Raw genomic sequence first — 24,703 nt, forward strand, 5'->3', positions numbered from 1 at the left:
AAATTAAACTGAGCAAGTATTACATTTTTTCTCTTATTTAGGATGAAAAATATATAAAAATATTATATATATATATATAAAAATTACAACAAAATTTAACTGGGATGGGATAATGCTGGGTTGGGCAAGGGTTTAGGAATATGAGACATCTGTTTTTATAAACTACAGGACTACACATTTCATAGACTCCATTTCTTCCCAAGGCACACTGTCAGAGCAGGTCTTTTCTTCAGACAAGAAAATGCTATGTCAACACCAACAAGGTCCTATCTTGAAAAGTTTAATCATTTACACTGACCCAACACAAAGTTGGTAATGAAGACCAAGCTATGATATTTATACCAGCTGTGAAACCTACCACAAATGTTTCTGGCATAAACCACACAATGCAAGGAGGAACAGCTTATTAAACAGTCTAATGGGAGAATGGCACATGCTGCTCAAGAAGAATCAAAACATGGAACTGGAAAAGCAACAAAAACAACATGTAACTCCCAAGCCAGCACAAAAGTTGAAATACTTACATGAAAATTTACATAGCTAACTCAAAAGCATTGTGTAAGTCACCATACATTCTACTCCCCCCCTCAAAAAGCTTTGCAGTGTTGCCTCAGAAGTGCAACACTCTTGTGCCTCTGTGGTTGAGACAACGATTGTGGCTGAACAGAGAAAGAAGAGGTACTATGCTAAGGCATCCCAAAACATTTAAAAGAGACATGAAAATCAATGTATATTTAGGACCTAAAAGACACCTGGAATAGCATAGGCATTTCATACAGGGTTTTTAAAAAAATACTTTTCGATAATACTTATACTGTACACAACAGGACTTTAAAACAATATATTACACTGCTAAAAATGTTCATATAAATACTATACAGGCAAGCGTGCAACCAACCTGTTAGGAAGGTTCACAAAGTAGACAACCACATATTTCTGGAAAAGCACTCAGATTATCTCCAAGATTTCTGATTTGTGTAATCCAAGCCACTGATTCAGCAATACCTATTTTAAAGGAATTGGGACAAAGGCATGAGATGAAATACATCTGTCTGCTGATGACCAGTTCAAGTTTAATATGCTACTGTCATCTTAATCTGGCATATCAATGTTTAGCTTGGGAGGTGGAATCACATATTTTCCAGGACTCTGTGTGATGACCACTCCAGTCTTTTTTCGGAACATTGGTGCAATTTTTGGCGGTTCAGGCAGTGGTGTTTCTTCTGTCTCCTCATTGTCTTCATGGTGAAGATCATAAGAGATGTTCCCGTATTCTCGCAAAAATGGGAAAATTTCAAGCAGGAACTGGCAAAAGTCTTTGCGAATTCCAAACCACCCTAAAAAAAACCAAATCATTTTAGAGATTATTAACAGAATGAACACTTAATTAAGTAGACAGACTATTTAAGGTATCTGGATTGTTTCCATATAAATAAGATTTGTTAATGCTGCTTCTCAGCATTTCTTATGCCTATCATAACATTCCAATTCAGGTTATATAGACACAGTCTGGACAAGCATTTGCACAGTTCCATGTCTGCACATGCATGCCTGTGTGTATATCTGCATAAATTACAGCTACACTACAGCAAGAATCCATTTCCTTTCACACATTGCACAGTGTCAGGTCACATCAGTACAGAAAAGGAACACAAAAGACTTTGCACCTCAACCAAAGTGAACAGTGCCACAGGGGAGGCCACTGTAAGCACTGAAACCTCTCTACAACTGCCTGAAAATAGTAGTAACACAAAAGCCCTGTTTGAAAATACAAATCTTAATAAAATATATTGATTTTTAATCTGTTTCCAGGATTCTGAAATACTTACAGTGATTGCCTCCTTTTTGTCCAAATGTTGTTGCCATTAATGTTATCAGTGAAAGCCAGAGAGGAACAAATATAGGTATGAAAGAAAAAGAATTATGCCCATCCAGTCTGTGTACAAGCAAGATCTAAATGGAAAAAAAAATATATGTCAGTTTAATTACAATACTCACTTTCAAACTGCTTAAAGCATATGTTGATCTGAAATCTTTAACTTCACACATGTGTGAGAAAAAAAATGGCCTTTACAGAGGCAAGTAGTTATATAGTTACATAGTTGTTATATAGTTGTATAGTTATATAGTTACATAGTTGTTATATAGTTATATAGTTACATAGTTGTTATATAGTTATAAAGTTATATAGTTGTTATATAGTTACATAGTTGTTATATAGTTATATAGCTACATAGTTGTTATATAGTTATATAGTTACATAGTTATATAGTTATATAGTTACATAGAGTTATATAGTTATATAGTTACATAGTAGTTATATAGTTATATAGTTATATAGTTCCAAGTGATGCAGATTTTACTCAAGAAACTAAAGGAACATAGAATTCTTGTGTTTCGTATTTGCTGTTAATATTTCATTCCAAGGCAAAGAGCAGCAATCTCATTTCAAGAAGTCCAAAAATCGTAATTATTACTGAAAAAAGAACGAGACCCATCCAGCTCCTGGTGGTTTTTCCTACCTCGAAGGTGAGCAGTGGCACCACGATGGTCATCCAGCTGACAGCCATGGTGATGTGCGTCCTGCGCTGCTCCGCGATCACGTCCATGGAGCGCAGGAACAGCACGGACCACACGATGTAGTACAGCACCACCAGGCACAGGAACGACATCAGGATCCACAGGGGAACACACACGACCTCGAAGAAACACACACTGCATTTGGTTTGGTTGTGGGGTATTTTTTTTTAATAAACTGAGTCTGCATATTACGCCTAAACAAGGAAATTAAGTCTCTAACTAATGTCTAACACAAGGGCATCAAACGCGTGTGTTGTTTCGAGATGCATCAGTTCAGGAGTTCCTCAGATTTTAAACCCCATCAAGTTGAAATAATTTTAAATTAAGGCAAAGTAGTTCAACTTTGGTAAGACTTCTGTGATTCAAACTGTACTTGAAACTGATTTTTAGCAAGTGCTTCTTACACTGGCTGGATACCTTTAAAGGGTTTCAATCCTTTCTCAAGTTTTTTTGACAATACAAAGGACAGACATAACCATGCCAGATTGTCAGTTTTAGGGTAGTTTACACAAACCCAGACAAAGAAACAGCACTTTTGTATTCTAAAGGCACTTGGGACATCTCAGCAGTTTTAACAGTGGCTACTTCCACAGTAAGTGGATTTACATTCATGGTAACACAACAAATAAAACTAGTTATTTACCACACTGTATTTACCAACACATTCTCTAATTAACTAATCATTTTCATGCCAGACCTTCAGTGAAGGACAGCAAAACCGAGATCATGGACTGATCATGCACTAACTGTTCCCCAGAATAAATATCCTTATGAAATTCAGCATTTAAACAAAGATAAGAAGAAAACACTGGTTACATACAAGCCATGGCCATCTGATGATATCATCTAGTCTGAGTGCAATAAAGATGAACTGTAGGATATTGACTGAACACAGGATTTCCAGCTAGGAAAAAAAACAATTAGTTAACTCTTAGTATAAAAAACTTAGTCCAGGATACCAATGAACCTGTCAAAGCACTTCTCTGACCCCATTCTTGTCACTGAAATATGAAAATTCAGTTGCATTTACATTTTCTTTTACTAAATATCCCTAAATTTGTGTGGATGTGATCCCAACCAAATCATGGAGTCAGCTGTTTTCAAGATCTTCCTGGTATTTAAAAAAAAAGGCACTTAGAGTGATTAGAGAAGAAAGAAAAGCCAAACTATTCAGAATGAAAAAAGCAAAGCCTCAGAAAACAACTGTACTTTTCATACAAGAAATACTGCAAGAATTAAATTAAGCAGTAAAAAGAGCTTCAACTTAAAATCAGCAAAATTTATCTTTTTGAATATTTCGTAGTTTCAGTAATGGGCAGAACTACCAACAGTCCAAATTAAAAGTCCAAGGTCTATCTAGGCAAAGAAAGAAATACATGGAATATTGGAATATGATATCCAAATTCAAATCATGAATAAAACAGAATAAAAAGAGAGAAAGTAGAACAGCACTAAAGTGAAGATGACTAAGAGAAAAAAAAAAAAAAAAAAGAGTTGAGACAGCTGTTGCCTTTTATGGATTTCACTTTTTCCTGCCAGTACTTAGCAGCTATGCAGTCATCTGTAAATCAATGGGCAATCAAGCATCATCCAGCAGATAGGAAGCACTTCCACACAAATTTTACTTTTTGCATTGGTTAACTGGTAATAGAACCTTGCAAAATAAAATTCTATTGGCAAATGTTCCAAAATGAACTTAGGATATCACTTTACCAGCCATCATAACAATCACTTAGCAAAAATGTTCCTCTTTCTCTAGTGAAAAACTCATCTTATGCTAATGTTAGAGAAATAGCCTCTTGAAAATAAAATACCTGAAAAAGCTGAGCCTCATTTAAAAATCAGATTTTGAATTGTCATGGGGTAGTTTGAGGACATAGCAAAATGAAAAACTCCTTAAAAAAATTCAATATGGATTCTAAATTTTTTGCAAAATGTCACAATTGTGTGAGCACCTTGAGAATCCTTCCACGGTTCTTCCAAAACCAAAGGGAGTTAAGATAGAGGCAGAAAATAAACCCCTAATGTTACTGCCTACCATCCACATTCCCAAATTAAAGATTAAACACCCAGATTGTGATATTAAGACATTTTCAGCCCTGATTACGTGGGGCTCTGGAAATTCAATTCTGCCTAGAGACAGTGGATGCTATCAGTAGAATTTTTTCTGCTGTTTCCATGTAAGGGTCTGGTATTGATCTACACTGCAGAGTTCCTGGCGAGTTATTTTAACAGCAAATAATAAAAAAGATGGTTCAAAACATGCTGCAATTTGGCAGTGGAAAAAACTAGAAGATACTAGAAAAAATTCTATTCTTCCTGACCCTGATTCACTCCCATTTGCAGGTAAGTGCAATTAACTGGTGAGTGCAATTAACAGGACTGATGCAGTCTTCTGTATTGTGCGTTCCTGAGAGAAAAACTGCCACAGGACTGATCCCAGCTCCTGCCCTGCCATGACTTTTGTGCATCCCCAAGGAATCCTCACCTCCAGGGACCTGTCGTGTCGGAATCCCCACACGCAGGCTGCCACCGAGACTGGAGACACAAAGAACAGTGGCATGAAGACCAGCAGCCAGAAATGGGTTCCTCTTTCAATCCTGTCACACACCAGCACCTCAAACATCAGCAGCAGCAAGTGGATTCCCACTGCAATTAACATAGCTTTGAACTCCACACAGGTTTCTCCTTCTGCTCTGAAGAGAGGATAAAAAAGAATTTATTTATTTGCCATTACCCTACAAACATCCCAAGACGTTTGCTTGAGCTTCAGATATTAACACTTGTTTTTATTAAACATGCACATTATACCCATTAAACTCCACTCCTGATGACCTAATAGGATTTCTTGCCCATAAAGCTGCATGTTGGAAATATTTTACTCAAAGGGTGCAGGGGGATTTTCACAATCTGAAAAAACTTTTAAGGATTCCATAGCTGGGCAGATAAAACAGGATTTCTTTGCTAGTATATCAACAATCAGCTATCATGCAGGCTGTTAGGAAATAAGCTAAATTTAAAATGATCTGTTTGATTTCTGCACCAGCATTCACTGACTCAACATCTTTCCCCAGACTTTATTTACCTAAGCCAGAGTATTGCAACAGATATTTTCTGTTACTAAAAGTAAAATGCCTGTAAAAATGACAGCACACACCTTCTCCCTACACCATTAGAACCATTCCTAGAAGAGGCAAATAAGACCTGAACCACAGAAAATGTGGGTGTATCAGATCTGTGCACCAAATTCTTCATTTAATAATCATCACAGACAGAAAAGACATTTATTGCACTTCATTTAAGGTCATTTTTCTTTTGCCCTGGGATCTTCAAACTCCCATTTTACTGGAATTACGAAAAACCTCAACACTGGTGTATTTAAAGATGTGAAAGTTATTTTGTCCTAGACTGACAGGACACGACTTTCCCCCTGTTTTGCCAAACAAATGAACTTACCGGTACTGAGGGTTTCTGGCCCATACTCCTGTCCCCACCGAGGCACCAACAATCACCATTAACTTCCACAGCCATATGGGAGCAAACACAGCCCAGTAACTCCACTGAATTTTGTCATCCAGACGCAGAGAGAGCAGCACAGAGAAGAGCAGCAGGCAGGCATAAATCAGGAATTTGCTATTGAACAAACAAACAAACAAAAAAACCCAGTCAGGAATCAATGCAGGCACAAAACTTCACATGAACTTTGTAGAGGACAATAAAATCAGTCACAGCTGGGATTTCACTGGGATACTTCCTAATAAAAAACATGTCATGCTGCTTTGCAAAGAATCAGATATTTCATCATAAGTCATCTTTCACTTATAAAACCAAGGCTTCAAGGAAAACACAAAAAAGTATTTCTGCAGAACAATCTCTGAATGGACTGAGATAAATAATTCCCTTCCACAAGGATCCAGGCAGGAGCTGGATTATTAGAGGCTCACAAATACACCAAATACACAAATATACCAGCTGTACATGTTTTCTAAAAATGTGTTCTGTCATACCAATCAGCTGAAGTAGCTTTTGATATTCAAAATTGAGTTACATAATTTAGGAAATTTTATCCACACCACTTTATTACAAATTGTAATAAGGCAAACTTTAGAGAATTTTTTCTTGATATTTACATTCAGTTAAAAAACCAATATTATAGAAAAGAAAAACCCAACAGGTTACACTTTTAGCAAAGTTATCTATTATACATTGAAGTTTCTCACTGGAATATTGAGGATGATTACAAATTTAAAACAACTACATTGATAGAGTTTATAGCATAGTCAATTTAAGAATGAATGAACATATCCGGAATACTTGAGCAGTGGCACAGCAACTGCTTGTACCACCAAAAATCAGACAAAATAATTACACAGTAGGCGATTTCCTCAGAGGACAGGAGGGGAAAAGTTTCCCACCCATCCACCAGAAGCTCATGGACGGCTTTACAAAACCCATAATTAGGTTTTAACACAGTTTCAGTGAAGTAATTGTATGCATTTTAAGAAAATGGATAACCTAAGGAACAGAATAATGCAGCAGCATTCAGGAACAGCACCATTCCTCCAGCAGCACAACTCAAACTACCCACCTTCACTCACATCAAACAAAAAAGCATTCATCAGATCAGGACTGCTATGTTTAATATCAAGCTGTTTTGTCTCTACTCAGAACAAGTGTCTCATCTGCACCTTAATGAAAAACACATTTATTGTGTCAGCATCTCCCTGCATGCTTGATGAAACTACTTCGGGGTAGGATGATATAAACCAGTCACACTCCACAGCAACAAAGAGATCTGTCAGCTCCTCGGCTAGCCAGCCTCTTTTGACATTCAATATTTGTGTAATCTGTACTTTCCCTGGCTCCTCAATAAATACCACTGCTCCCCGCGTGTTCCAGAACACGAAGACACCTGCAAAAGTGCAAAATTCGGCTGGCTCATTCATCACTCAGCACCCAAAAAAGCTGCAAGCATCGCTCTGCACTAACAAAACTTCCTAAGCTTCCAGGACTTCTGCTGTTACTTTTCCATTTCAATTGTTTATTTCAGCCTCTGTAACAATGCGTTTCCTGGAGCTTTGGTTACCCTTTTGTTTGTCTAAACAAGTGACAGAACACAGCCTGCCCTAACTGGTATCATGTAAAGGCTCCTTCACGTGGAAGGTTTTTCCAGGACTCTCAGCATCTCAAGCCACCTTCACAACTTACTTGCAAGCCCTTACCTGGTTAAATTTACCCGGTAAATTTTAACTCATTCTCTCATTTTCTTTAATTGTTACATGTCCATACTCGCTGGGAGAGCCAGCAGAACCGCAGCTAGCAGGGATCATCACATTAATAATTTTAAGGGGGCCCGAAGGAAGGGCTCGCCTTCCCCGGTGCCCCCGGGTTGTTCATACAAGCCGAGACGGAGCCTGCGCACCCCAAAGCACCGCGGTGAAAGATTCAAACACCAGAAAGATTCAAACATCTGAGAAAGTTCCCCGGTAACAAAGCCGATGGCTGGAGAGCGGCTGCAGAGCGGATGCGGAGCGCTCGCAGCCCCTGACCGCGAACCAGCGGCGGAGAGCAAGCACCGGCACCCGCAGCGCTGCGAACGCTGATTCCGCCATCCCTGAGGTCTCTTCCGACCCGGCTGATTCGGGGGTTGTGGGCAGGAAACCGGCCGGGAACGGCGTGTTCCAAACGCCGCCCGAGCTCGCGGTGCGGAAGGGCCACCCGAGGCCGCGCTCCGTTCCAAAGCTGACGGGTCCCGCACCCAGCGCTGCTCCCGGCCGGGCCGCCGGGCTAACCCCGCCGGGCCGGCGCTGCCCGTGCCGTGCTCACCTGGGGTTGAAGTCCTGGAAGAAGCCGCGCAGGTTCATCGCGGCCCCTCTACCAGGCGCTCATGGCGCGGCCCCGCCACCGCTCCAGGGCCTGCCCGGGCCTCGCCGCCGCCCCGCGCATGCGCGCGCGCCTCTGCCGGGAACCGGGCGGCCAAGAACTGCCGGGCTTCGCAGGCGGGCGCTGCGCATGCGCGCCGGGCCGGGCGGCGGCTCTGCCAGGAGACAAAAGGGGCGGTGCCGGGAGGGGGGCGGGGCTAATGCGGGAGGGCGGGGGCAAAAGGGGCGGGGCTAAGGTGGGAGGGGCGGGGCGGTCCCGCCTTGCGCTTCCGCATCTCGAATAATTTTTTCCTCATTTCTCTCCCGAACTATTTTTCTGCCAGTGTGAAGCCAGTCGTGCGGGTCCTTGTGCTACAAGGCCTCGTAAAAGTCCCTCTCCGGCTCTCTCAGAGCCCCTTAGGTACTGGAAGGTGCTGTAAGGTCTCCCTGGAGCCTCTCTTCTCCAGGATGAGCAGAATTTGGATGACAGTTTCAGACTCTGGGCATCTTTGGGACATTTCAGTGTCTGGGACAATAAAATCATATCTTAAGCTTTATCTTTTGCAGAAAAGTAAATGGTCTAAAACTTCCACCACCTGGTAATTTATACCAGCTAAGTTGGGTGTACACACAGCATGATTTGTTCAATACCACAGCTGCTCGTAGCCCTTGACAGTACTCATTACTTACTACAGATCTACTCAAAGATGTGATTGATCTGGAGATATTCACTGGCAGACTGTAACTCCACTGGCAAGAGCACAAACAGCTGACAGACGTCCACACCAGGAGCTTTCTACACAATATAAATACTGTGTAGAAATACACAATATATTTCTACACAATTCAAATGATAAAGGGCATGGCAGAGGCCACATGAAAGCAAGGACATGCCAGCACAAGGAATGCCAGTGGGGAGGGTGTGAGGAGACCGGGGAGAAATCAGGATAAGAGAAAAGCAAGAACTCATAATGGAAGAAATGGGAAGGAAAAGATGAAGGCTGGACACTCTTCAGAGACTGATAAGATGGAAAGGACCACAATAGGATCTGTTCCAGGGCAGTACAAAAGCTTGTAAGGAACCAAAGAATTAACAGGCTTAAATAAATGGAAACTAGTATCTTGGTTTTCATTATGCTTTTGAAAAAGTTGAGCCTCATCAGTTTGGAAGAGGGAACAATTATGCATAATGTGTTTTTCCAAGATAAAATACATCTACTGCAATGCATAAAGAGGCTACTAGACAAGACCTGTAAGCATAATCTGCAGCCAGATGCAATCATAAAACAAAGTCAAAATATTAATAACAAGGAATTAGTTTGAGAACTTTTAATAATTCAGAAGGCTAATAAAGCAGCTTGGCATTTCTGAGAATATTCATGAAGTTCTGTAGAAGTAAATCAAGAAAGATTTGTTCTGCAGTTACAATGTTTGGCTGAATGCCCAGGCAGCAAAATAGTTCCTAAGGGGCATGAAGAACTAGAAAAGAAATCCCTGGTTACAGAAATGAAAGCTCAGGGAACATACTTTTGTACTGGTACCCCAGGAGAGATAGAGCTAAATTTTTTTTGGTTTGAAGTCAAATAATTGTAAATTTTGGGAGCTTTCTTAGATTTTTTTTTTGTGTGATCTCAGATTTCCTGATTACTATGGCTAGATACTACCAATACATGTGAGGGTGATGTTGGGGAGAGTTGGAGAGCAAAGAAAACCCAATCTCTTGTCTAAACTTAAAGACTTAAAAGATTTATCTTTTTTAGCTCTGAATCTTTTGCCTCACAGTTCTGTTCCCTAAGGTGAACCGTGAAGAAAGAAGATAGTAGAGAAAGGAAAAAATTGATCTTATCAAAAGGACAGTTACACACTTTTACAATTGTTAGTTCTGCCTCTTGATCTTACTACTCTTGTTTTAGTCAAGCATAATACAATGTGTCATTAAAAGAATCCTCATTAGCAAGTCCTTGCTAATTTTTAAAAGGCTTTATCCTAACCTTGAGCAATTTTTTTCTACCTTGCTCTGCTTAGTTCCAGATCCCTGTTTATTGTCCCCTGTGCTTCCACCTTCATGACTCTTGCTTTGCATCCCACAGTTTGCACATATGAGAGGCAGAATTTGCCCCTTTGCATGCCCCTCTCATGCTTTGGAAGTAGAATTACACTCAGAAAACATCACCTTAGTCAGAGCAAAACAGTCATGTACTTTGGTGTCCTTGTCAAATTAGTAATTGCAAGGTTTTAAAGTTTGAAATTGAGAGTTTTGTAACAGAAGAAGGTGACCTCCCTGTTAGCAACACATGAATACTGATGAGCTTACTCACTTCCCCTCTAAGGCAGCTGTAGAAAGGGGAAGAGAGGATATAGAGGGAAAAGAAGGGAAATATTTCACTATTAAAAATAAATGGGGGATGGGTTATTTTGGGGTTTTAAACAACTGCATGTTGTTACTGTGCTGAGGATGCCATTCAAAATACCCTCTAAAATCTGCAGCAGCTATTAATCCTGAATAACAAACAAAACAGGATTTGTAGATGTTGAAATAATAGACCAACTCTTGCCAGCTATCCACATTAAAGAAGTCAGTAGCCTTACATGACACTTGTTTACACAGGCTTTCCTGTTTGGGGGCCTTATCTTTTTATTGTACTCACTGTGTAAATTGAGAAATTGTGTTGGCTCTATGTGCATGAAAGTTATTTCTGCACTGTGCTCACCTGCCCTCACCAAGCACTGGGACAGAGTGATTTCTGTGAGCAGTACCTGAGTTGCAGGCACATCTCCTGAAATGGGTGCAGGGAGGGTCAGGAAAAACATTTCCTCAATCCACCCAGCTGTTCTCTGGCCAGCACATCAGAGCTGGAGCTGCCAGTGTGTAATTTGTAATTTGCCACGTTTATGGGCCCAAACAGGAAATGTGAGAAAGCAGGACTGAGGCGTGCCTTTAATCCATTGCTTTTGGTGGTGATAACAGCATCTGCCTACCTGATGTCCAGTACTCAGAAGTCTAAATAGTATCTTTGAAACAGCTCTGATGTCCTTGGGAGAATTCCTGGTGTGAGATCACTGGGCCTTGGGGAGAGAGGGAGCATGCTGCAGGTGAACAGATCTGCATGACTCACTTCAACCATAGACTGTGTGCAAAATGAAAGCTTATAATGAGTATTTCTGGATTAGGAATGTTAATAATTAAAGTCTACAATGTATTTTCTAGTGCCTAGCTCTGTAATTCAGGCTGCAAGGATGGATTACAATGATACCATCTTATCATAAGAATGTTAACAAACTGAAAGCCTATGCAGATGCCTCTCATACAATGTTCATAGCTTACCCTTGAGTGCTGATGTTCACAGATGGCTTTAAAAGTATGATTGGTTTGATTCTGAAAGCACAGCTATAGAATTCTTCAAAGATAAAAATATTAAGAGATATATCAACATTATGTCTCAGGGGTTCATGTTTGCTGTTAGTATTTCACTTCCTCACCATATGTGCCAGAGGAAGATACAGATATTAATGCAGATGTTAATATTTTTAACAGATCTTTCATTTTCTTCATGGCAGCTTGTACAGAAATAAATTTCATCAGTCCATAAAATGAAAACAGTGCTTTTTTGATAATAATCAATTTAGGGATAAATAAGTCTGCCAACTAGAAGCTTCCTGTAGTGATTAGTCACTTTCTGTAATGCATGAGAATTAAATGATAATCGCTTTGTGATCACTTATATTGATTCATTGAAAACTGCTTTGCTCTTTTGGTGTTTGAGTAAACACACCACAGTGCCTAACCACTTGTGAAAACCTGCTTTCTTACAATTACTGGGTGATGCATAAAAATCCCTTAGAATTGCTTTCATGCCAAATGCCACTGCTGGTGAAATCCCTGGGGAACATGTGCAAGAGCAGGTTTCACATGTGAAGAGTTGAGATATCCTTTCCAGGCTATTACACATTGCCTGACCATATTCTCAGAGTCTCAAACACATTTCCTTGTCAGAGGAAACTTTACTGGAGAGTGTACCCAGGCATGGACGTGGTACTTTGTAAGATCTGCTATGGGGCTGATAATACAACCATTCCTTACAGAGTCCTATGAATAGGATTTTTCCCACTAGAAATATTGCTGTGCTGAATTTTCATCATGTCTTAACATGAGTGAAATATTAAATATTTGATTTTAAGACATTTAGCTGTTATGTTGGTGGCCTCATCTAAATTACTAACAAGCAAGCACTGTGGCAGACCCTCAAAACTTTTGGCATATGCCTTGGCATATTGCAAAGCTTAAAATGGAATTTAAGTGGCGGTAGGTGGAGAGGACTGACATCACCCTGGGACTTCCAGCAGAGTGACTAAGGAGGAGTGCTGTGCAAGGCCACTTCAGCCAAGGTTTTGCTTTAACCCTTTCCTGTGACACTCCCAACTCATCACACTGAATCCAGCAGTGGTTTAGGCCAGCAGCTGAACAACAGGCCCCATACATCCGGGGTGGAGTGGACATCTGAGCTGTGAGACCAGTTTGTCCATTGTGATTTCAATGCCTGCAATTATTTACTGGCATCATCTCAATTTGCTTTTTAGCACCAGAACTTGTGTGCTGTTTGAAAAAGACTTTTTCTGTGTAGTTTGTTCTTCTAGTGGACTGAACTTAATGATAAGATTGCTATATACTCGTGTTAGGCAAACCAGGAAATGCATATCAAGTACCACTTAGTGTATTTGCATTTGAAAGAGGCAAGCATTATGGTAATTAAATGCATGTGCAATAGCGAAATAATTCCTTGGCTTTTTGCATAAAAAGTCTCCAAATGAAGAGAAGTGTCACTTGGGGATGCAATGTTCAATACATTTCCAGCAGCTGAGCCATGTTAGGAGAGTTGCTGATACCTGTGAGATATACTGCTTATACACAACATTAATTCCAAAATATGCAAACATCAAATATACTGAATAATATTCATGAGCTGATCGCATGTCATGTGCTCAGTAGTAGCTGAACTTGTAGTAACACTGTTCTTCATTTGATTCAAGCTTTTCCAGTGTGTGCAGGAAGGAAGTGCAAGATCCACATCAAAATAAACCTTGCTGTAATGGTTTAGAGGAAGTACACGTGCTTGAATATGCATGCACACACTGTGTAATACACTGTGTACTGCACTTTTGAGTCACACATCCCACTGAACAGCAGCATTGTGACAGAGCATTGCAGCCATCATTCCTGGTAACCTCATGGTTGGTGCATACACAGCATATTTGAGGCCTCAGGTATGAAACTTTACAGAGCAGAAAAGCAGATTATTTTTGATGCCGTTCTCTGTGATGAAAAAGTGACAAATGAGAGCATTTTTGTCTCAGAACTTTTAATTTTGATAAGAAAGAGCAACCAATACAGTACTGGGGCACTGAAAGAATCAAATTATAGATTCCCATTAGAGAGTTATTAGAGAGGTATTAGTTTTCTGTAAATGGGGCTTTTTTTCAAGTTGTTTTTGGGCTTTTGAATCAGTCTGGTCCCAAAGACAATGATATTTACCAGCACATTTCACTGTTAAACTTTCATTTGTATTCAAAGGTGCACCTATCACTTGCTAAAATAGAAAAATGCACATACTGTCACATGTATCATTGTCATGGTGGTTCCCACATCCAAGGGAGTTCATGTTGGCTATTTTCAATCTTGGTATACTTGTCATCAGTTCACCTGTTAAATGTGTAAGACAACATAGTTACGGTCTTTTAATTCTTTTAAAATCTTCCTGTGAGCTGCTTTATTATATATCTTTGATAATCCTACAGTTGCTGATTGGGAAGCATATGTGTAGTTAACAGTGAGTTTATTTTGCAGAGGAGTACTGGCAATACACATATTCTCTCTACTGCAATTAAAGACAGAAACCATGAAAAATTGCTGAGCTTTCAATAAAACTAGATAATTTAACGGAACTTTAAGTGTTATGGGGAGCTTTTTAGTTTATGTAACTTTCCATACATTGGCGACTCCCTCGCTCGGCACAGGCGGCCTGCGGGAGGTCGGGGTGACCAGAAACACGGAACGTTTCTTTAAAGACCAGAGTGTTAACAATTTCTCTCAGTACTAAACCACGATCTCCTCATTCCCCAATGTTATTTCCACTAGAAAGAAATAACGCTGAGAATGCCACTGACATTCCCTTTCCACGGGAGCTGCGGTGGGTGCTGAGAGCAGAAGGCAGAAGAGCAGAAGGCGGCAGGAACCGCAGGAGCATCGCTAAACCCCGAACTGCCCCGCACAGTGCGGGCTCTGGATGCCACAGCCGGCCGGGCCGAGCCCCGGCACCGCGGGGACACCGATCCAGCCACACCGAGCCCCGGCACCGCGGGGACACCGCTCCGGCCACACCGAGCCCCGGCACCGCGGGGACACCGATCCGGTCACACCGAGCCCCGGCACCGCGGGGACACCGATCCAGCCACACCGAGCCCCGGCACCGCGGGGACACCGCTCCGGCCACACCGAGCCCCGGCACCGCGGGGACACCGATCCGGCCGGGCCGAGCCCCGGCACCGCGGGGACACCGATCCGGTCACACCGAGCCCCGGCACCGCGGGGACACCGATCCGGCCACACCGAGCCCCGGCACCGCGGGGACACCGCTCCGGCCACACCGAGCCCCGGCACCGCGGGGACACCGATCCGGCCGGGCCGAGCCCCGGCACCGCGGGGACACCGATCCGGCCACACCGAGCCCCGGCACCGCGGGGACACCGATCCGGTCACACCGAGCCCCGGCACCGCGGGGACACCGATCCGGTCACACCGAGCCCCGGCACCGCGGGGACACCGCTCCGGCCACACCGAGCCCCGGCACCGCGGGGACACCGATACGGCCCGGCCGAGCCCCGGCACCGCGGGGACACCGCTCCGGCCACACCGAGCCCCGGCACCGCGGGCCGCCGTTCCGCCCGGCCGAGCCCCTCACAGCGGAGCCGCTCGCTGGCGGGCCCGCGGCGCCCCCGCGCGGGAAAGGGGAAGTGGAAGGGGAAGCGCCGCTCTGGGCGGGGTTCAGGCTCCGGCCATGGTTCAAGACACCGCCCCCGGGCCGCCCCTGCCCGGCCCCGCCGCCTCGCTGGGACATGGCGGCGGCCCGGTTCCGCCTGTGGCTGTTGGTGTCGCTGCTGCGGCTGCCCCGCGGTGCCTCCGCGGCCGGACCGGCGGCGGCGGGGCCCGGAGCGGGGCGCGGGCCCGCGGGTTCGTTCTGGCGGCGGGGGCCGGGCTGGGGGGAGCGGCCGGTGGGAGCCCGGGGCCGAGGGTGTCGTGATGTGTGTGTATGTCACGACATCAGGGGTGTCCTGATGGGCGGGGTGTGTCCCGAGGGCTCGGTGTGTCCCGAGGGGTCGGTGTGTCCCGAGGGGTCAGTGTGTTCCCGAGGTGTCGGTGTGTCCCGATGGGATCGATTTGTCCCGATGGGATCGGTGTGTCCCCAGGGGCTCGGTGTGTCCCGAGGGGTCGGTGTGTCCCCAGGGCTCGGTGTGTCCCCAGGGCTCTGTGTGTCCCCGAGGCTGCTGCTTCGCACGCCGGTGACGAGCAGGTCGAGCCCCCACAGTACAGTCCGCCGCCCTGAGAGGGCGTTTTAAAAGGACTTGTGTAATTATTGAAGAAAAACAGCTTTATCTGCTCGAAGCAGAATTACGCAGGACTCAGTGTTGTTTACCTGTTGTTTAACACCATTCTCAAAGCTTGCAGGCTGTAGAATTCAGTAGTAGGTAGACTTATAATATAACTATTTTGCACCACCCTACTTTAGCTTAGCTGCAAGAAGATGCCATCCATAGGTGCAAGGAATGAAATAAGAAGGGAAATGAAAACTATATTTCTGCCTAGGCCTAATAAGAATTTCTGTCTTTGAAGAATTAATCCCATTGATTACATTCCCTTACAAAGCTATTCTTGCACATTTTATTACTTCTATTTTTGTCCTCAAATGTGTTTAAGGGTTAAGAACTGATAGATTGGCATAACGCAACCTCTGCTTAATGGAGCATAACGTAACCTCTGCTTATTTGATTTATTTCTAATTGATTTATTTCTAATTCTGTTTCTTCATAGATGGCATGAATGTCTTGTTTATAATTGTGGATGATCTGCGCCCTGTTTTGGGCTGTTATGGAGATAAGCTTGCGAAATCTCCCAACATTGATCAACTTGCTTCCCAAAGTATGGTGTTCAGCAATGCATATGCCCAGGTGAGATAAGTGACTTAAACATGTTTTGTCTATGCAAAATAATGACTGGTTTTATCATAGTAGGTGTTAGGCAGGCCAGTGGAAAAAGCAAGTATTTATTAACTTGAAATATTTTCAGTAGAAAATAAATGATTGGGCTGAACTGTAGTGTGTGAACCTATCTTTACTAAGGTGAGAAAAATGAAAACAGGGCATTTCAATTATGATATTTCTGTATAATTCCGACTAGGGAATAGGACTTCAAAGCAATAACTCTTGGGTTTTGTCAGTCTGAAGCAGAATTGGACCATAACCCAGCCCTTCTGTGTTTATCCTTTCTTTATTCCTTAGGCTGTCCAGATCAACTAGACTTTTGGCTTTTATCAGCACAGCCCACCTGCCACTGCTGCTTAATTCTGTGTGATGTGAGCAACCAGATTTCTAAAGCGTTGCCTTTATGGAACCTGACTTGCTTTTTTAAAAGGTTGCAGTTTGGAATTGATATGCTTAATAAAGACACTGTTCATTCCAGCCTGAAGTGATACGAAACTCGTTCCCTGTGATTCCCGAGTTTTCAGATGGTTATGGCCCAGCTACTGATGCTTTGAGAGGCTACCTAGAACAGGGCTAGATAGTGTTAAAGGAATAAAGCAGGTATTTATTAAAATACCTTCAAAGGATACACCTTGGGCAGTACAAGAGCCTGTCTGAGGCTACACCCGAGATGGATGACGAGTCACACGTTTTCACACTTTTATAAATTTTGGTCCATTTACATATTTGAGTTAATTGTCCACTCACAGCTTCAGTTAATGAAGTCCCATCCTCCCAGACTGCTCCCCTCAATTCCCTGTTGTTTATACTTTTTGGGCCCTGCAATGGTGTCCTTGGTTCTGGGGCTGCAAAAGGATTGTTTTATCTGACTGAACTGTGAGGAGAACTTGCTAACACTTCATATGAAGTTCAGAGTTACATACCAACGCAGTACAGAATCTGGAAAACACAAAAGCTGAAACTTAAGGGATCACTATGCCTGAGTCAGCTTATCCATGTGTTTTGTTTTATTCCAAATCTCTCTGTTTGGCTCTCTTTGTCCCCAGCAAGCCGTGTGTGCTCCCAGCAGAGTGTCGTTCCTCACTGGCCGCAGGCCTGACACCACCCGGCTCTACGATTTCTACTCCTACTGGAGAGTTCATGCAGGAAACTATTCCACCATGCCCCAGTATTTCAAGGAAAATGGCTACGTGACCCTGTCTGTGGGGAAAGTTTTTCATCCTGGTATGGTTTGAATTGTCATTTGTTTAATATAGAAATGCTTGATGTCTATGGTCTCACAAACCTACATAAGTATTGATGTGTGATTCTCGTCTGTATTAAGAACCTAAATCATGATCATAAGCCAGATTTTACAGTGGTTGTCATTAAGTCTTAAGGCATTAGAGATGAATGGATTAGATGAATTTTATCTAATGGATGTTTTCACTTCTTGCCTGGGAATTGTGGGAATAAATGCCTAACATTGTAAAAATACATCTGGAAGTTTGGTATCTGCTGAAAGTGAAATTACATGTTGGCTTAGTTCTGCCTGTACATGCTTCATGTTTCCTAATAAGATGTGAGTCTCCCTCAATAGTAAAAGGTATATTTCAGGGGAAAATATCTGTTTTAAACTTTTTGATATTTATTTCTTGGTTATCTTTTCTTCAGTTGTCAAAGACTCATTTGAAATGTTTCTTCCTTTAGCATATTTGAAAAAAAAAATTGAAGACAAGTTAAACTTGTGTGTGAGTTCTTCTTGGTTCAGTGAACTATTAAAATATTTTTAATATCTTAATCCATTCCAGGGGTTTCATCCAATTACAGTGATGACTATCCCTACAGTTGGTCCATTCCACCCTTTCATCCTTCAGCTGAAAAGCATGAGAATGATAAGGTAAGTGTGATTTGTGGCACTCTAACAGAGAAGGGTGATCAGGATATAACCAAGTTCTTTACATCAAGAGCAGGCTGTGTTCTCTGGGTTTTGAGGCTGCACCCTTGTCCAGGAAAACAGCTAAGCACTTCAGTGCTTTCCAAAAGAAGGCCAAGATTATCAGATGTGTGTTTTGTCAATCAATGTGCCCATCCTACAGTAGTTTCAAGTATTTCTAAACTGGTGTTTGGAAACTTCAGTTACTGAGATGTGAGCAAGAATGATCCTTATTTTTTTCTAGGTCATGAATTTCTTTATCTTCAAAGTGTGGTTGTCATCTTGCACCTGCAACTGATCTGGCTTTGCTTTAATTAGTGACAAAACATTGTCAGTAGTCTTGGTAAACTTAATGTGATAAAGAGCTCAGGACTGAGCAGGGGCCATAATTAAAATAATGTTGAAATAATCTGAAACTTTATAATCTGATCAAGTTTTCTAGAAAGTTTTTTACTCTTAAGCATGACACAAAAGAATCTGGTTTATCTTTATGCAAACCTTGCATTAGCATCATGTTTTGGAGTCTGTGCACTGCCCTGCAGCAGCTGCAGTCATGAGGGTACAGACAGCCTTGGCAGTGCTTTGGTCTTGGTTTACTGCTGGAAAAGACTGGTTTTAACAACAGCAACATTTGTATGACATAGAGTATGTTCCTTTAGTAACCCTCCCAAACACCCTGCTGAGGCCACCTTTCCCTGGCCACTGTTAAGTCTAATTTATCTCTCTGCACTGATCACACATCAGCCACTGCTGGCATTTGCTCAGAAGCTGTCAGTAGCTTCCAGGCAGCTTTCTATGAATTCTTGGGATCAGAAGGAAATAAAATGTATGTATATGTAGGATAACCAAATGCTGCTGCATCTCCATTAGATCAGAGATGCTATTCATCATAGAAGCTGTGGGCTTTTCACCCATGTGACTACATTTAATCTTCTACCCAGCTTTAGAGAGGATTTCTGTGTTTTCACAGGCATGAAAGTTGCATTCTTTTGTTGGTAGAAACAAACTGATGTTACAGAACAGAGGATTTTGTCTTTGTGTTTAACAGAAGTTACTGAACTATTTTTCCTTTCTTTTCATGAAGACTTGTAGGGGAAAAGATGGAAAACTTTATGCAAACTTGGTGTGCCCAGTGAATGTGACAGAAATGCCTGGGGGGACTCTGCCTGATATTCAGAGCACTGAGGAGGCCATACACTTACTGAACCTCATGAAAACCACCAGGCAAAAGTTCTTCCTGGCTGTTGGCTACCACAAGCCACATATCCCACTCAGGTACCCACAGGTGAGGAGAGGAACCTGCAGGAGCTTGGATGGATGTTGCTTTTGTTTTTAGAAGCTGTTCCCTCAAATGATTTATTGCTGTTTCTGGAAAGCAAGCTGGAAACCAGCCTTGGTTTGGTGTAACTTCAGGAGTCACCTGTGATGTGTTTCAGAATGTTTAATGAGAATTAATTGGGACTCCTCAGCCAAAAGCCAGGCTTCTGCAACCATAATGGTGCCTGCTACTGCATGAGATGGGCTTCAGCTTGATGGAGTGTGACATCATGAGGCCTTAGAAAATCCTGTATTTCATTCTCTGTTTGACTTGGTGGCAAAACTCCTACTGATTTCAAAGTGGTGTTGGACCTTTTATTGCAGTGTTGTTTTGAGGTACAGGAGGCTGGGTTTAGGTATTTACTGACTCAGTATTTTTCAGGAATTGGTTGGGGATGTCTAGTATTGCTGTGTTTCACACTCTGGTGGAAGGGGAATAAAGCCTTGTAAACTGTAACATTAAAGGGTCCTGCAAGGGAAAGTGTTTGCTGCTTAAACACAAAATATACAGTATATGTTGGAGGTGAGGACAATTTTTCTATGTGTTTTGTGTTGTAAAGGAATTTCTCAAGTTGTACCCCTTGGAAAATATCCCATTGGCCCCGGATCCCTGGGTGCCTAAGAAGCTCCCTGCTGTGGCATACAACCCGTGGATGGACATCAGACAGAGGGATGATGTGGGAGCATTAAATGTTAGTTTTCCTTATGGGCCACTTCCAGATCATTTCCAGGTAAGCTGCCAACACAGTGCTCTGAAGTCAAACTGCCCTTACCTGTTCAAATGCAAGGGAGGAGTCAGCTGCTCTGGGATGCTCCCAGTTATTCAGCAAGTGGCCATTGGCAATTGTGAATTCCCTGCCTTGGATACTGTCACCTCTGCAGGCAAACCTTCACTGTCACTGCAGTTCAGTTTGTGTGTGAGGGAATGTGTGTAGCAGCTACCAATGCTGTGTTTGTGTTCATTATCTGAGTCTGTTTATCTGTTCCAAGCTGGCACCCAGTGTATCTTCCTTTGCAAGATTTTCCTTGACTCTCCAGTGCTTATGCCAAAATTAGGTGTACTGGTTAGACCAAGAGGAGAAGAATGGATTGGTTTGCAGTGTTTTGCTTGGAATTTTTGAACTGACCCATCCCAGATTACCTTTTCCGGAACACTAATTGGGTTACAAACAATTAAAATTACAAATTTACAAGTAGAGTCCTTTAGTTCTTTTACACAGCCACCCCCTGGTTCTGCTGTATGTGTCTGGGGAGAACATTTATTTTTCTCTCCTATTTTCTTCCCTTGCAGCGGCAGATTCGTCAGAGTTATTACGCAGCAGTTTCTTACCTGGATGTGCAAGTTGGCCTGCTTCTGAATGCTTTGGATAACGTAGGACTCTCAAATAACACAATAGTAGTTTTTACTGCTGATCATGGTAAGCATTTAAATCTCTCTCAAGCTTACGGTTAAGAACTTCATTGTGCAATTCAGTGCTGGTATATTAACCCAGTGTTTCTATAGTGTCAAGCAGAGCTATCATACCTTGTACCTCTGGCTTGTCCCAGCCAGATTGAGGGGACTGGCACTGGCTTCTGTGGCTGCACTTTAATCAGGGTGAGGATTTGCTGGGGAGGGACGAGGCTGCCTTGGTGTATTCCCACCCCTACCCAAGGATGACTCTTGCTGGGAGCTGTGCTCTGAAATTACAGCCACCATTCCTGCCCCCAAAGCATTTGCAGAAAGCCATCTGGTACAGTGGGTAACAGGCTTGCTCATTAACTGCTCAAGTGTGTTTTCTTACACTTGTCATTGCTGCTTGCAGAGCATCTAAACTGATGGGGATATGGTTCCCTCTTGTAACTGAGATCCTGCATGCTCTGGATCCTGGTGGTAAAAAAAATTAATATGAACTATGGGACAAATACCTCAAGCATTTAATGGTTGTTTCAATACTGTAATATTCATTAAAAGAACCCTGTCATGATCCATTTAATTGTGGGATGGCTTTGCTGATTTAAACCAGTTAGGATGTGAATTAACTACATCAGTTTAAAGTCACTTATATAGTTAATTTTGGTTGACTTCTGTGAGCATGTGTGTATAAACAAGCTCTTACAAGCTGCAGAGCAATGGGATTAATACTTTTGCTCCTAAAATGACTCTAGATGTTCCTTCTGACTTGTTTGTAAACTGAATTTTTCCTTTCCTTGCTTTGGATAACTGTAAACAGTTGGTGTTTCCAGCATCATGGCTGGCAAAGGGATCAAGAAAAAACATGTGTTAACACAGCTGTCACAGAGTTCCTTTGTCTTCCCCCAAAGTGAAGTTGGCAGTGTATCTGCCTGGAAGGAAGTCATGTTGGCATTTCTTTCAAGAGGAAGAGGAGAGATGAAAAGTTTTATCTCTATTGCTTCCTCAGGGGTAGAGTCCTGATATGGCAGCCTGGCACAGAGAGCAGCCTTGGCTCCAGGGGATGTTCAGCTCCAGTGTTAACAGGAGTATTGGAGAGCTGGCAGCTGCCCAAAACTTAAATGAGTGCCTTGTGGAATTGATCTAGAGACTCTTGCAGGCACTGTGACACACCCCAGTTCCTCTTTTCTGCTGTTTTAATGCTAGTTTCCTAATTCTAATCTTGAGAATCTAGAAATAAGGAAAGGTGTAATTATTTCCTTTATAAAAGACTATCAAGTTGCAAGATTCACGTGGCTGTTGAAATAGCTTCCACATCAGAGAAAAGACTTGTTACATCTAAATACAGAATATTTACCTTTTCATATAACCTTTATAATAGACTCAACAGTCAGAGTCAATTTACAATGCAAAAGAAATGACTACTAGATTACAAACCAGTATATCTGCTGAGAATTGTGTTCTTTGTCACCTAGGGTGGTCCCTGGGAGAACATGGTGAATGGGCAAAATACAGCAATTTTGATGTTGCTACCCGAGTGCCGCTGATGTTTTATGTCCCAGGAATGACAAATTCCCCTGCCAGTCCAGGAGCAAGAATCTTCCCCTACCTCGACCCTTTTAGCCATACTGGAGGCTCAGCACCTCAAGGTAAATCTCCAGTTTTGTTTATTGAGTTATTGTTATTTTTTGTTTGCAGTGGGTGCATAGAGGTGCTGATGTGTCTGCAGGCACCCTGAGAATTTACTCGTCTTTGTGAAGAGCTCTTTTTCAAACTAATGGGTGTGATTATCTCTAAGGCCATTGGAGAAACATAAGTGCAGAAGTTTTCTTGCTAAAAGCACATCATAAGTGCATGGACTGGCATCTTCACATCTGAACTGCCACTCCTGAATTGCCTCGATTCCAGTTTGCCAAAAATCCTGTACAGAGCACTCTGAATAAAACATCAGCTGAATTATCAGAAAAAGTTGTTGTCCAACCACCCTGTTCCATAACTTACATTTTGATATTATCTCTTCTAGGGCAAAGTGAAACAGTGGTGGAGCTGGTGTCTCTGTTTCCAACTCTTGCAGAACTTGCTGGCCTGCAGGTTCCTCCTGCGTGCCCAAAGACATCGTTTGGTGTTGTGCTGTGCACTGAGGGGTCAAGCCTTGCCCACTATTTTAATGTCTCTGCAGGAAAGGTGGAGGAAGGCAGGGAAGGGTGTGAGAACACTGAGAGGTGTTTAAATGAAGAACCTGTTGCTTTCAGCCAGTACCCCCGGCCTGCAGACACTCCCCAGTGGAACTCTGACAAGCCAAAGCTGAAGGACATCAGGATCATGGGCTATTCCATGCGTACCAGTGACTACAGGTACACCCTGTGGGTTCACTTTGATCCCAAAAACTTCACTGCTAACTTCAGTGATGTCCATGCAGGAGAGTTGTACATGATGGAGAATGACCCAAATCAGGATTATAACATCTATAACAATAATTCACACGGTTGGTTTTTCAAAAAAATTCTTCACTTTTTAAAGCACTAGGGGTCAGAAACTTCTTTGTGCCTGTTCTTGCAACTGAATGAATGCTTCCTTTTGTATAAAACATTTCTGTTGTACAGAAAACATTTGGATTGAATAAAAATCCTTCTTGTATCAAAACTAGCTATTGCCTTTGTCTTGTTACAGCCCTTACTGCACTGAAGTAGTGAGAGTGAACTTCTGCAGCTGTGTTTTAAAACACTCTTATAACACTTCTGAAACGGCCACACAGAGCATCAGGCCTGTGCTGTGAAACATCTCAGTGCTCTTCAGTGGTGAATGAAGAATTAAATTTCATTATCTGTGCTGATATTGTTGGTGTGAAAGGTGGAAATCCAGAAACTTACCTGTTTGAGTGGCTGTGCAGAGAATGAGAGTTGTGACACAGGTCCTGTCCCCTTCACCCATGAGATTTGGGGCTGAGACCACTGATAGTGGGCAAGGCTGAGGTGTTTGCTCTCGTTAGCCTTACCTCTTACTAGAGCCCAAAGAGAAACTCCATGTGTTTTATCCAAAATTTAATTATTTTAAATAAAAGCTTTAATTTGGAATTCATGCTTCTTATGATACAGCAGGAGAACCTGAATTTTTAATTAGTTAGTGTATGAAATGAGTACTTTCATTGCTGAAACACTAAATAAGACTGGGGGGTTAAGGTAACACCGATCTTCTGTGGATTTTCCTGGGGATTGGTGTTATGAGTCTCCACAGGTGAGAGGAGATGGAAACCTTTGGCCTTTGGAGCTGGCTGGTTGCAGAACTGCTCAGTGCACTTGAGAGTTGTCACATCCAGTGACAGAGACCTTGGATGTTTGCCTTCCTAGGTGCTAATGGCCTTGGCATTCTCTGTTTTGGACTAGG

General features: G+C 42.5%; 2 protein-coding genes across 2 annotated transcripts; one reads left to right on the forward strand and one right to left on the reverse strand.

Moving 5' to 3' along the window:
- Positions 1–264: 264 nt before the first annotated feature.
- Positions 265–8,565, reverse strand: TMEM185A (transmembrane protein 185A). Its single transcript, XM_063416973.1, has 7 exons — positions 8,407–8,565; positions 6,037–6,213; positions 5,069–5,276; positions 3,401–3,484; positions 2,523–2,699; positions 1,830–1,953; positions 265–1,337 (listed from the first exon to the last, which is right to left on the reverse strand). The coding sequence occupies exons 1-7, from the start codon at positions 8,442–8,444 to the stop codon at positions 1,093–1,095; spliced, it is 1,053 nt and encodes a 350-aa protein (XP_063273043.1). The 5' UTR covers positions 8,445–8,565; the 3' UTR covers positions 265–1,092.
- Positions 8,566–14,438: 5,873 nt separating this feature from the next.
- IDS (iduronate 2-sulfatase) lies at positions 14,439–23,962 on the forward strand. The gene is made up of 9 exons (XM_063416774.1): positions 14,439–15,666; positions 16,525–16,661; positions 17,741–17,918; positions 18,485–18,573; positions 19,694–19,894; positions 20,487–20,657; positions 21,218–21,344; positions 22,795–22,968; positions 23,343–23,962. Exons 1-9 carry the CDS (start codon positions 14,559–14,561, stop codon positions 23,843–23,845), a joined length of 2,688 nt encoding a protein of 895 aa, XP_063272844.1. The 5' UTR covers positions 14,439–14,558; the 3' UTR covers positions 23,846–23,962.
- The last annotated feature ends 741 nt before the right edge of the window (positions 23,963–24,703 follow it).

This window comes from Prinia subflava, chromosome 20, assembly GCF_021018805.1.
Source record: "Prinia subflava isolate CZ2003 ecotype Zambia chromosome 20, Cam_Psub_1.2, whole genome shotgun sequence".
Lineage (NCBI taxonomy): Eukaryota > Metazoa > Chordata > Aves > Passeriformes > Cisticolidae > Prinia > Prinia subflava.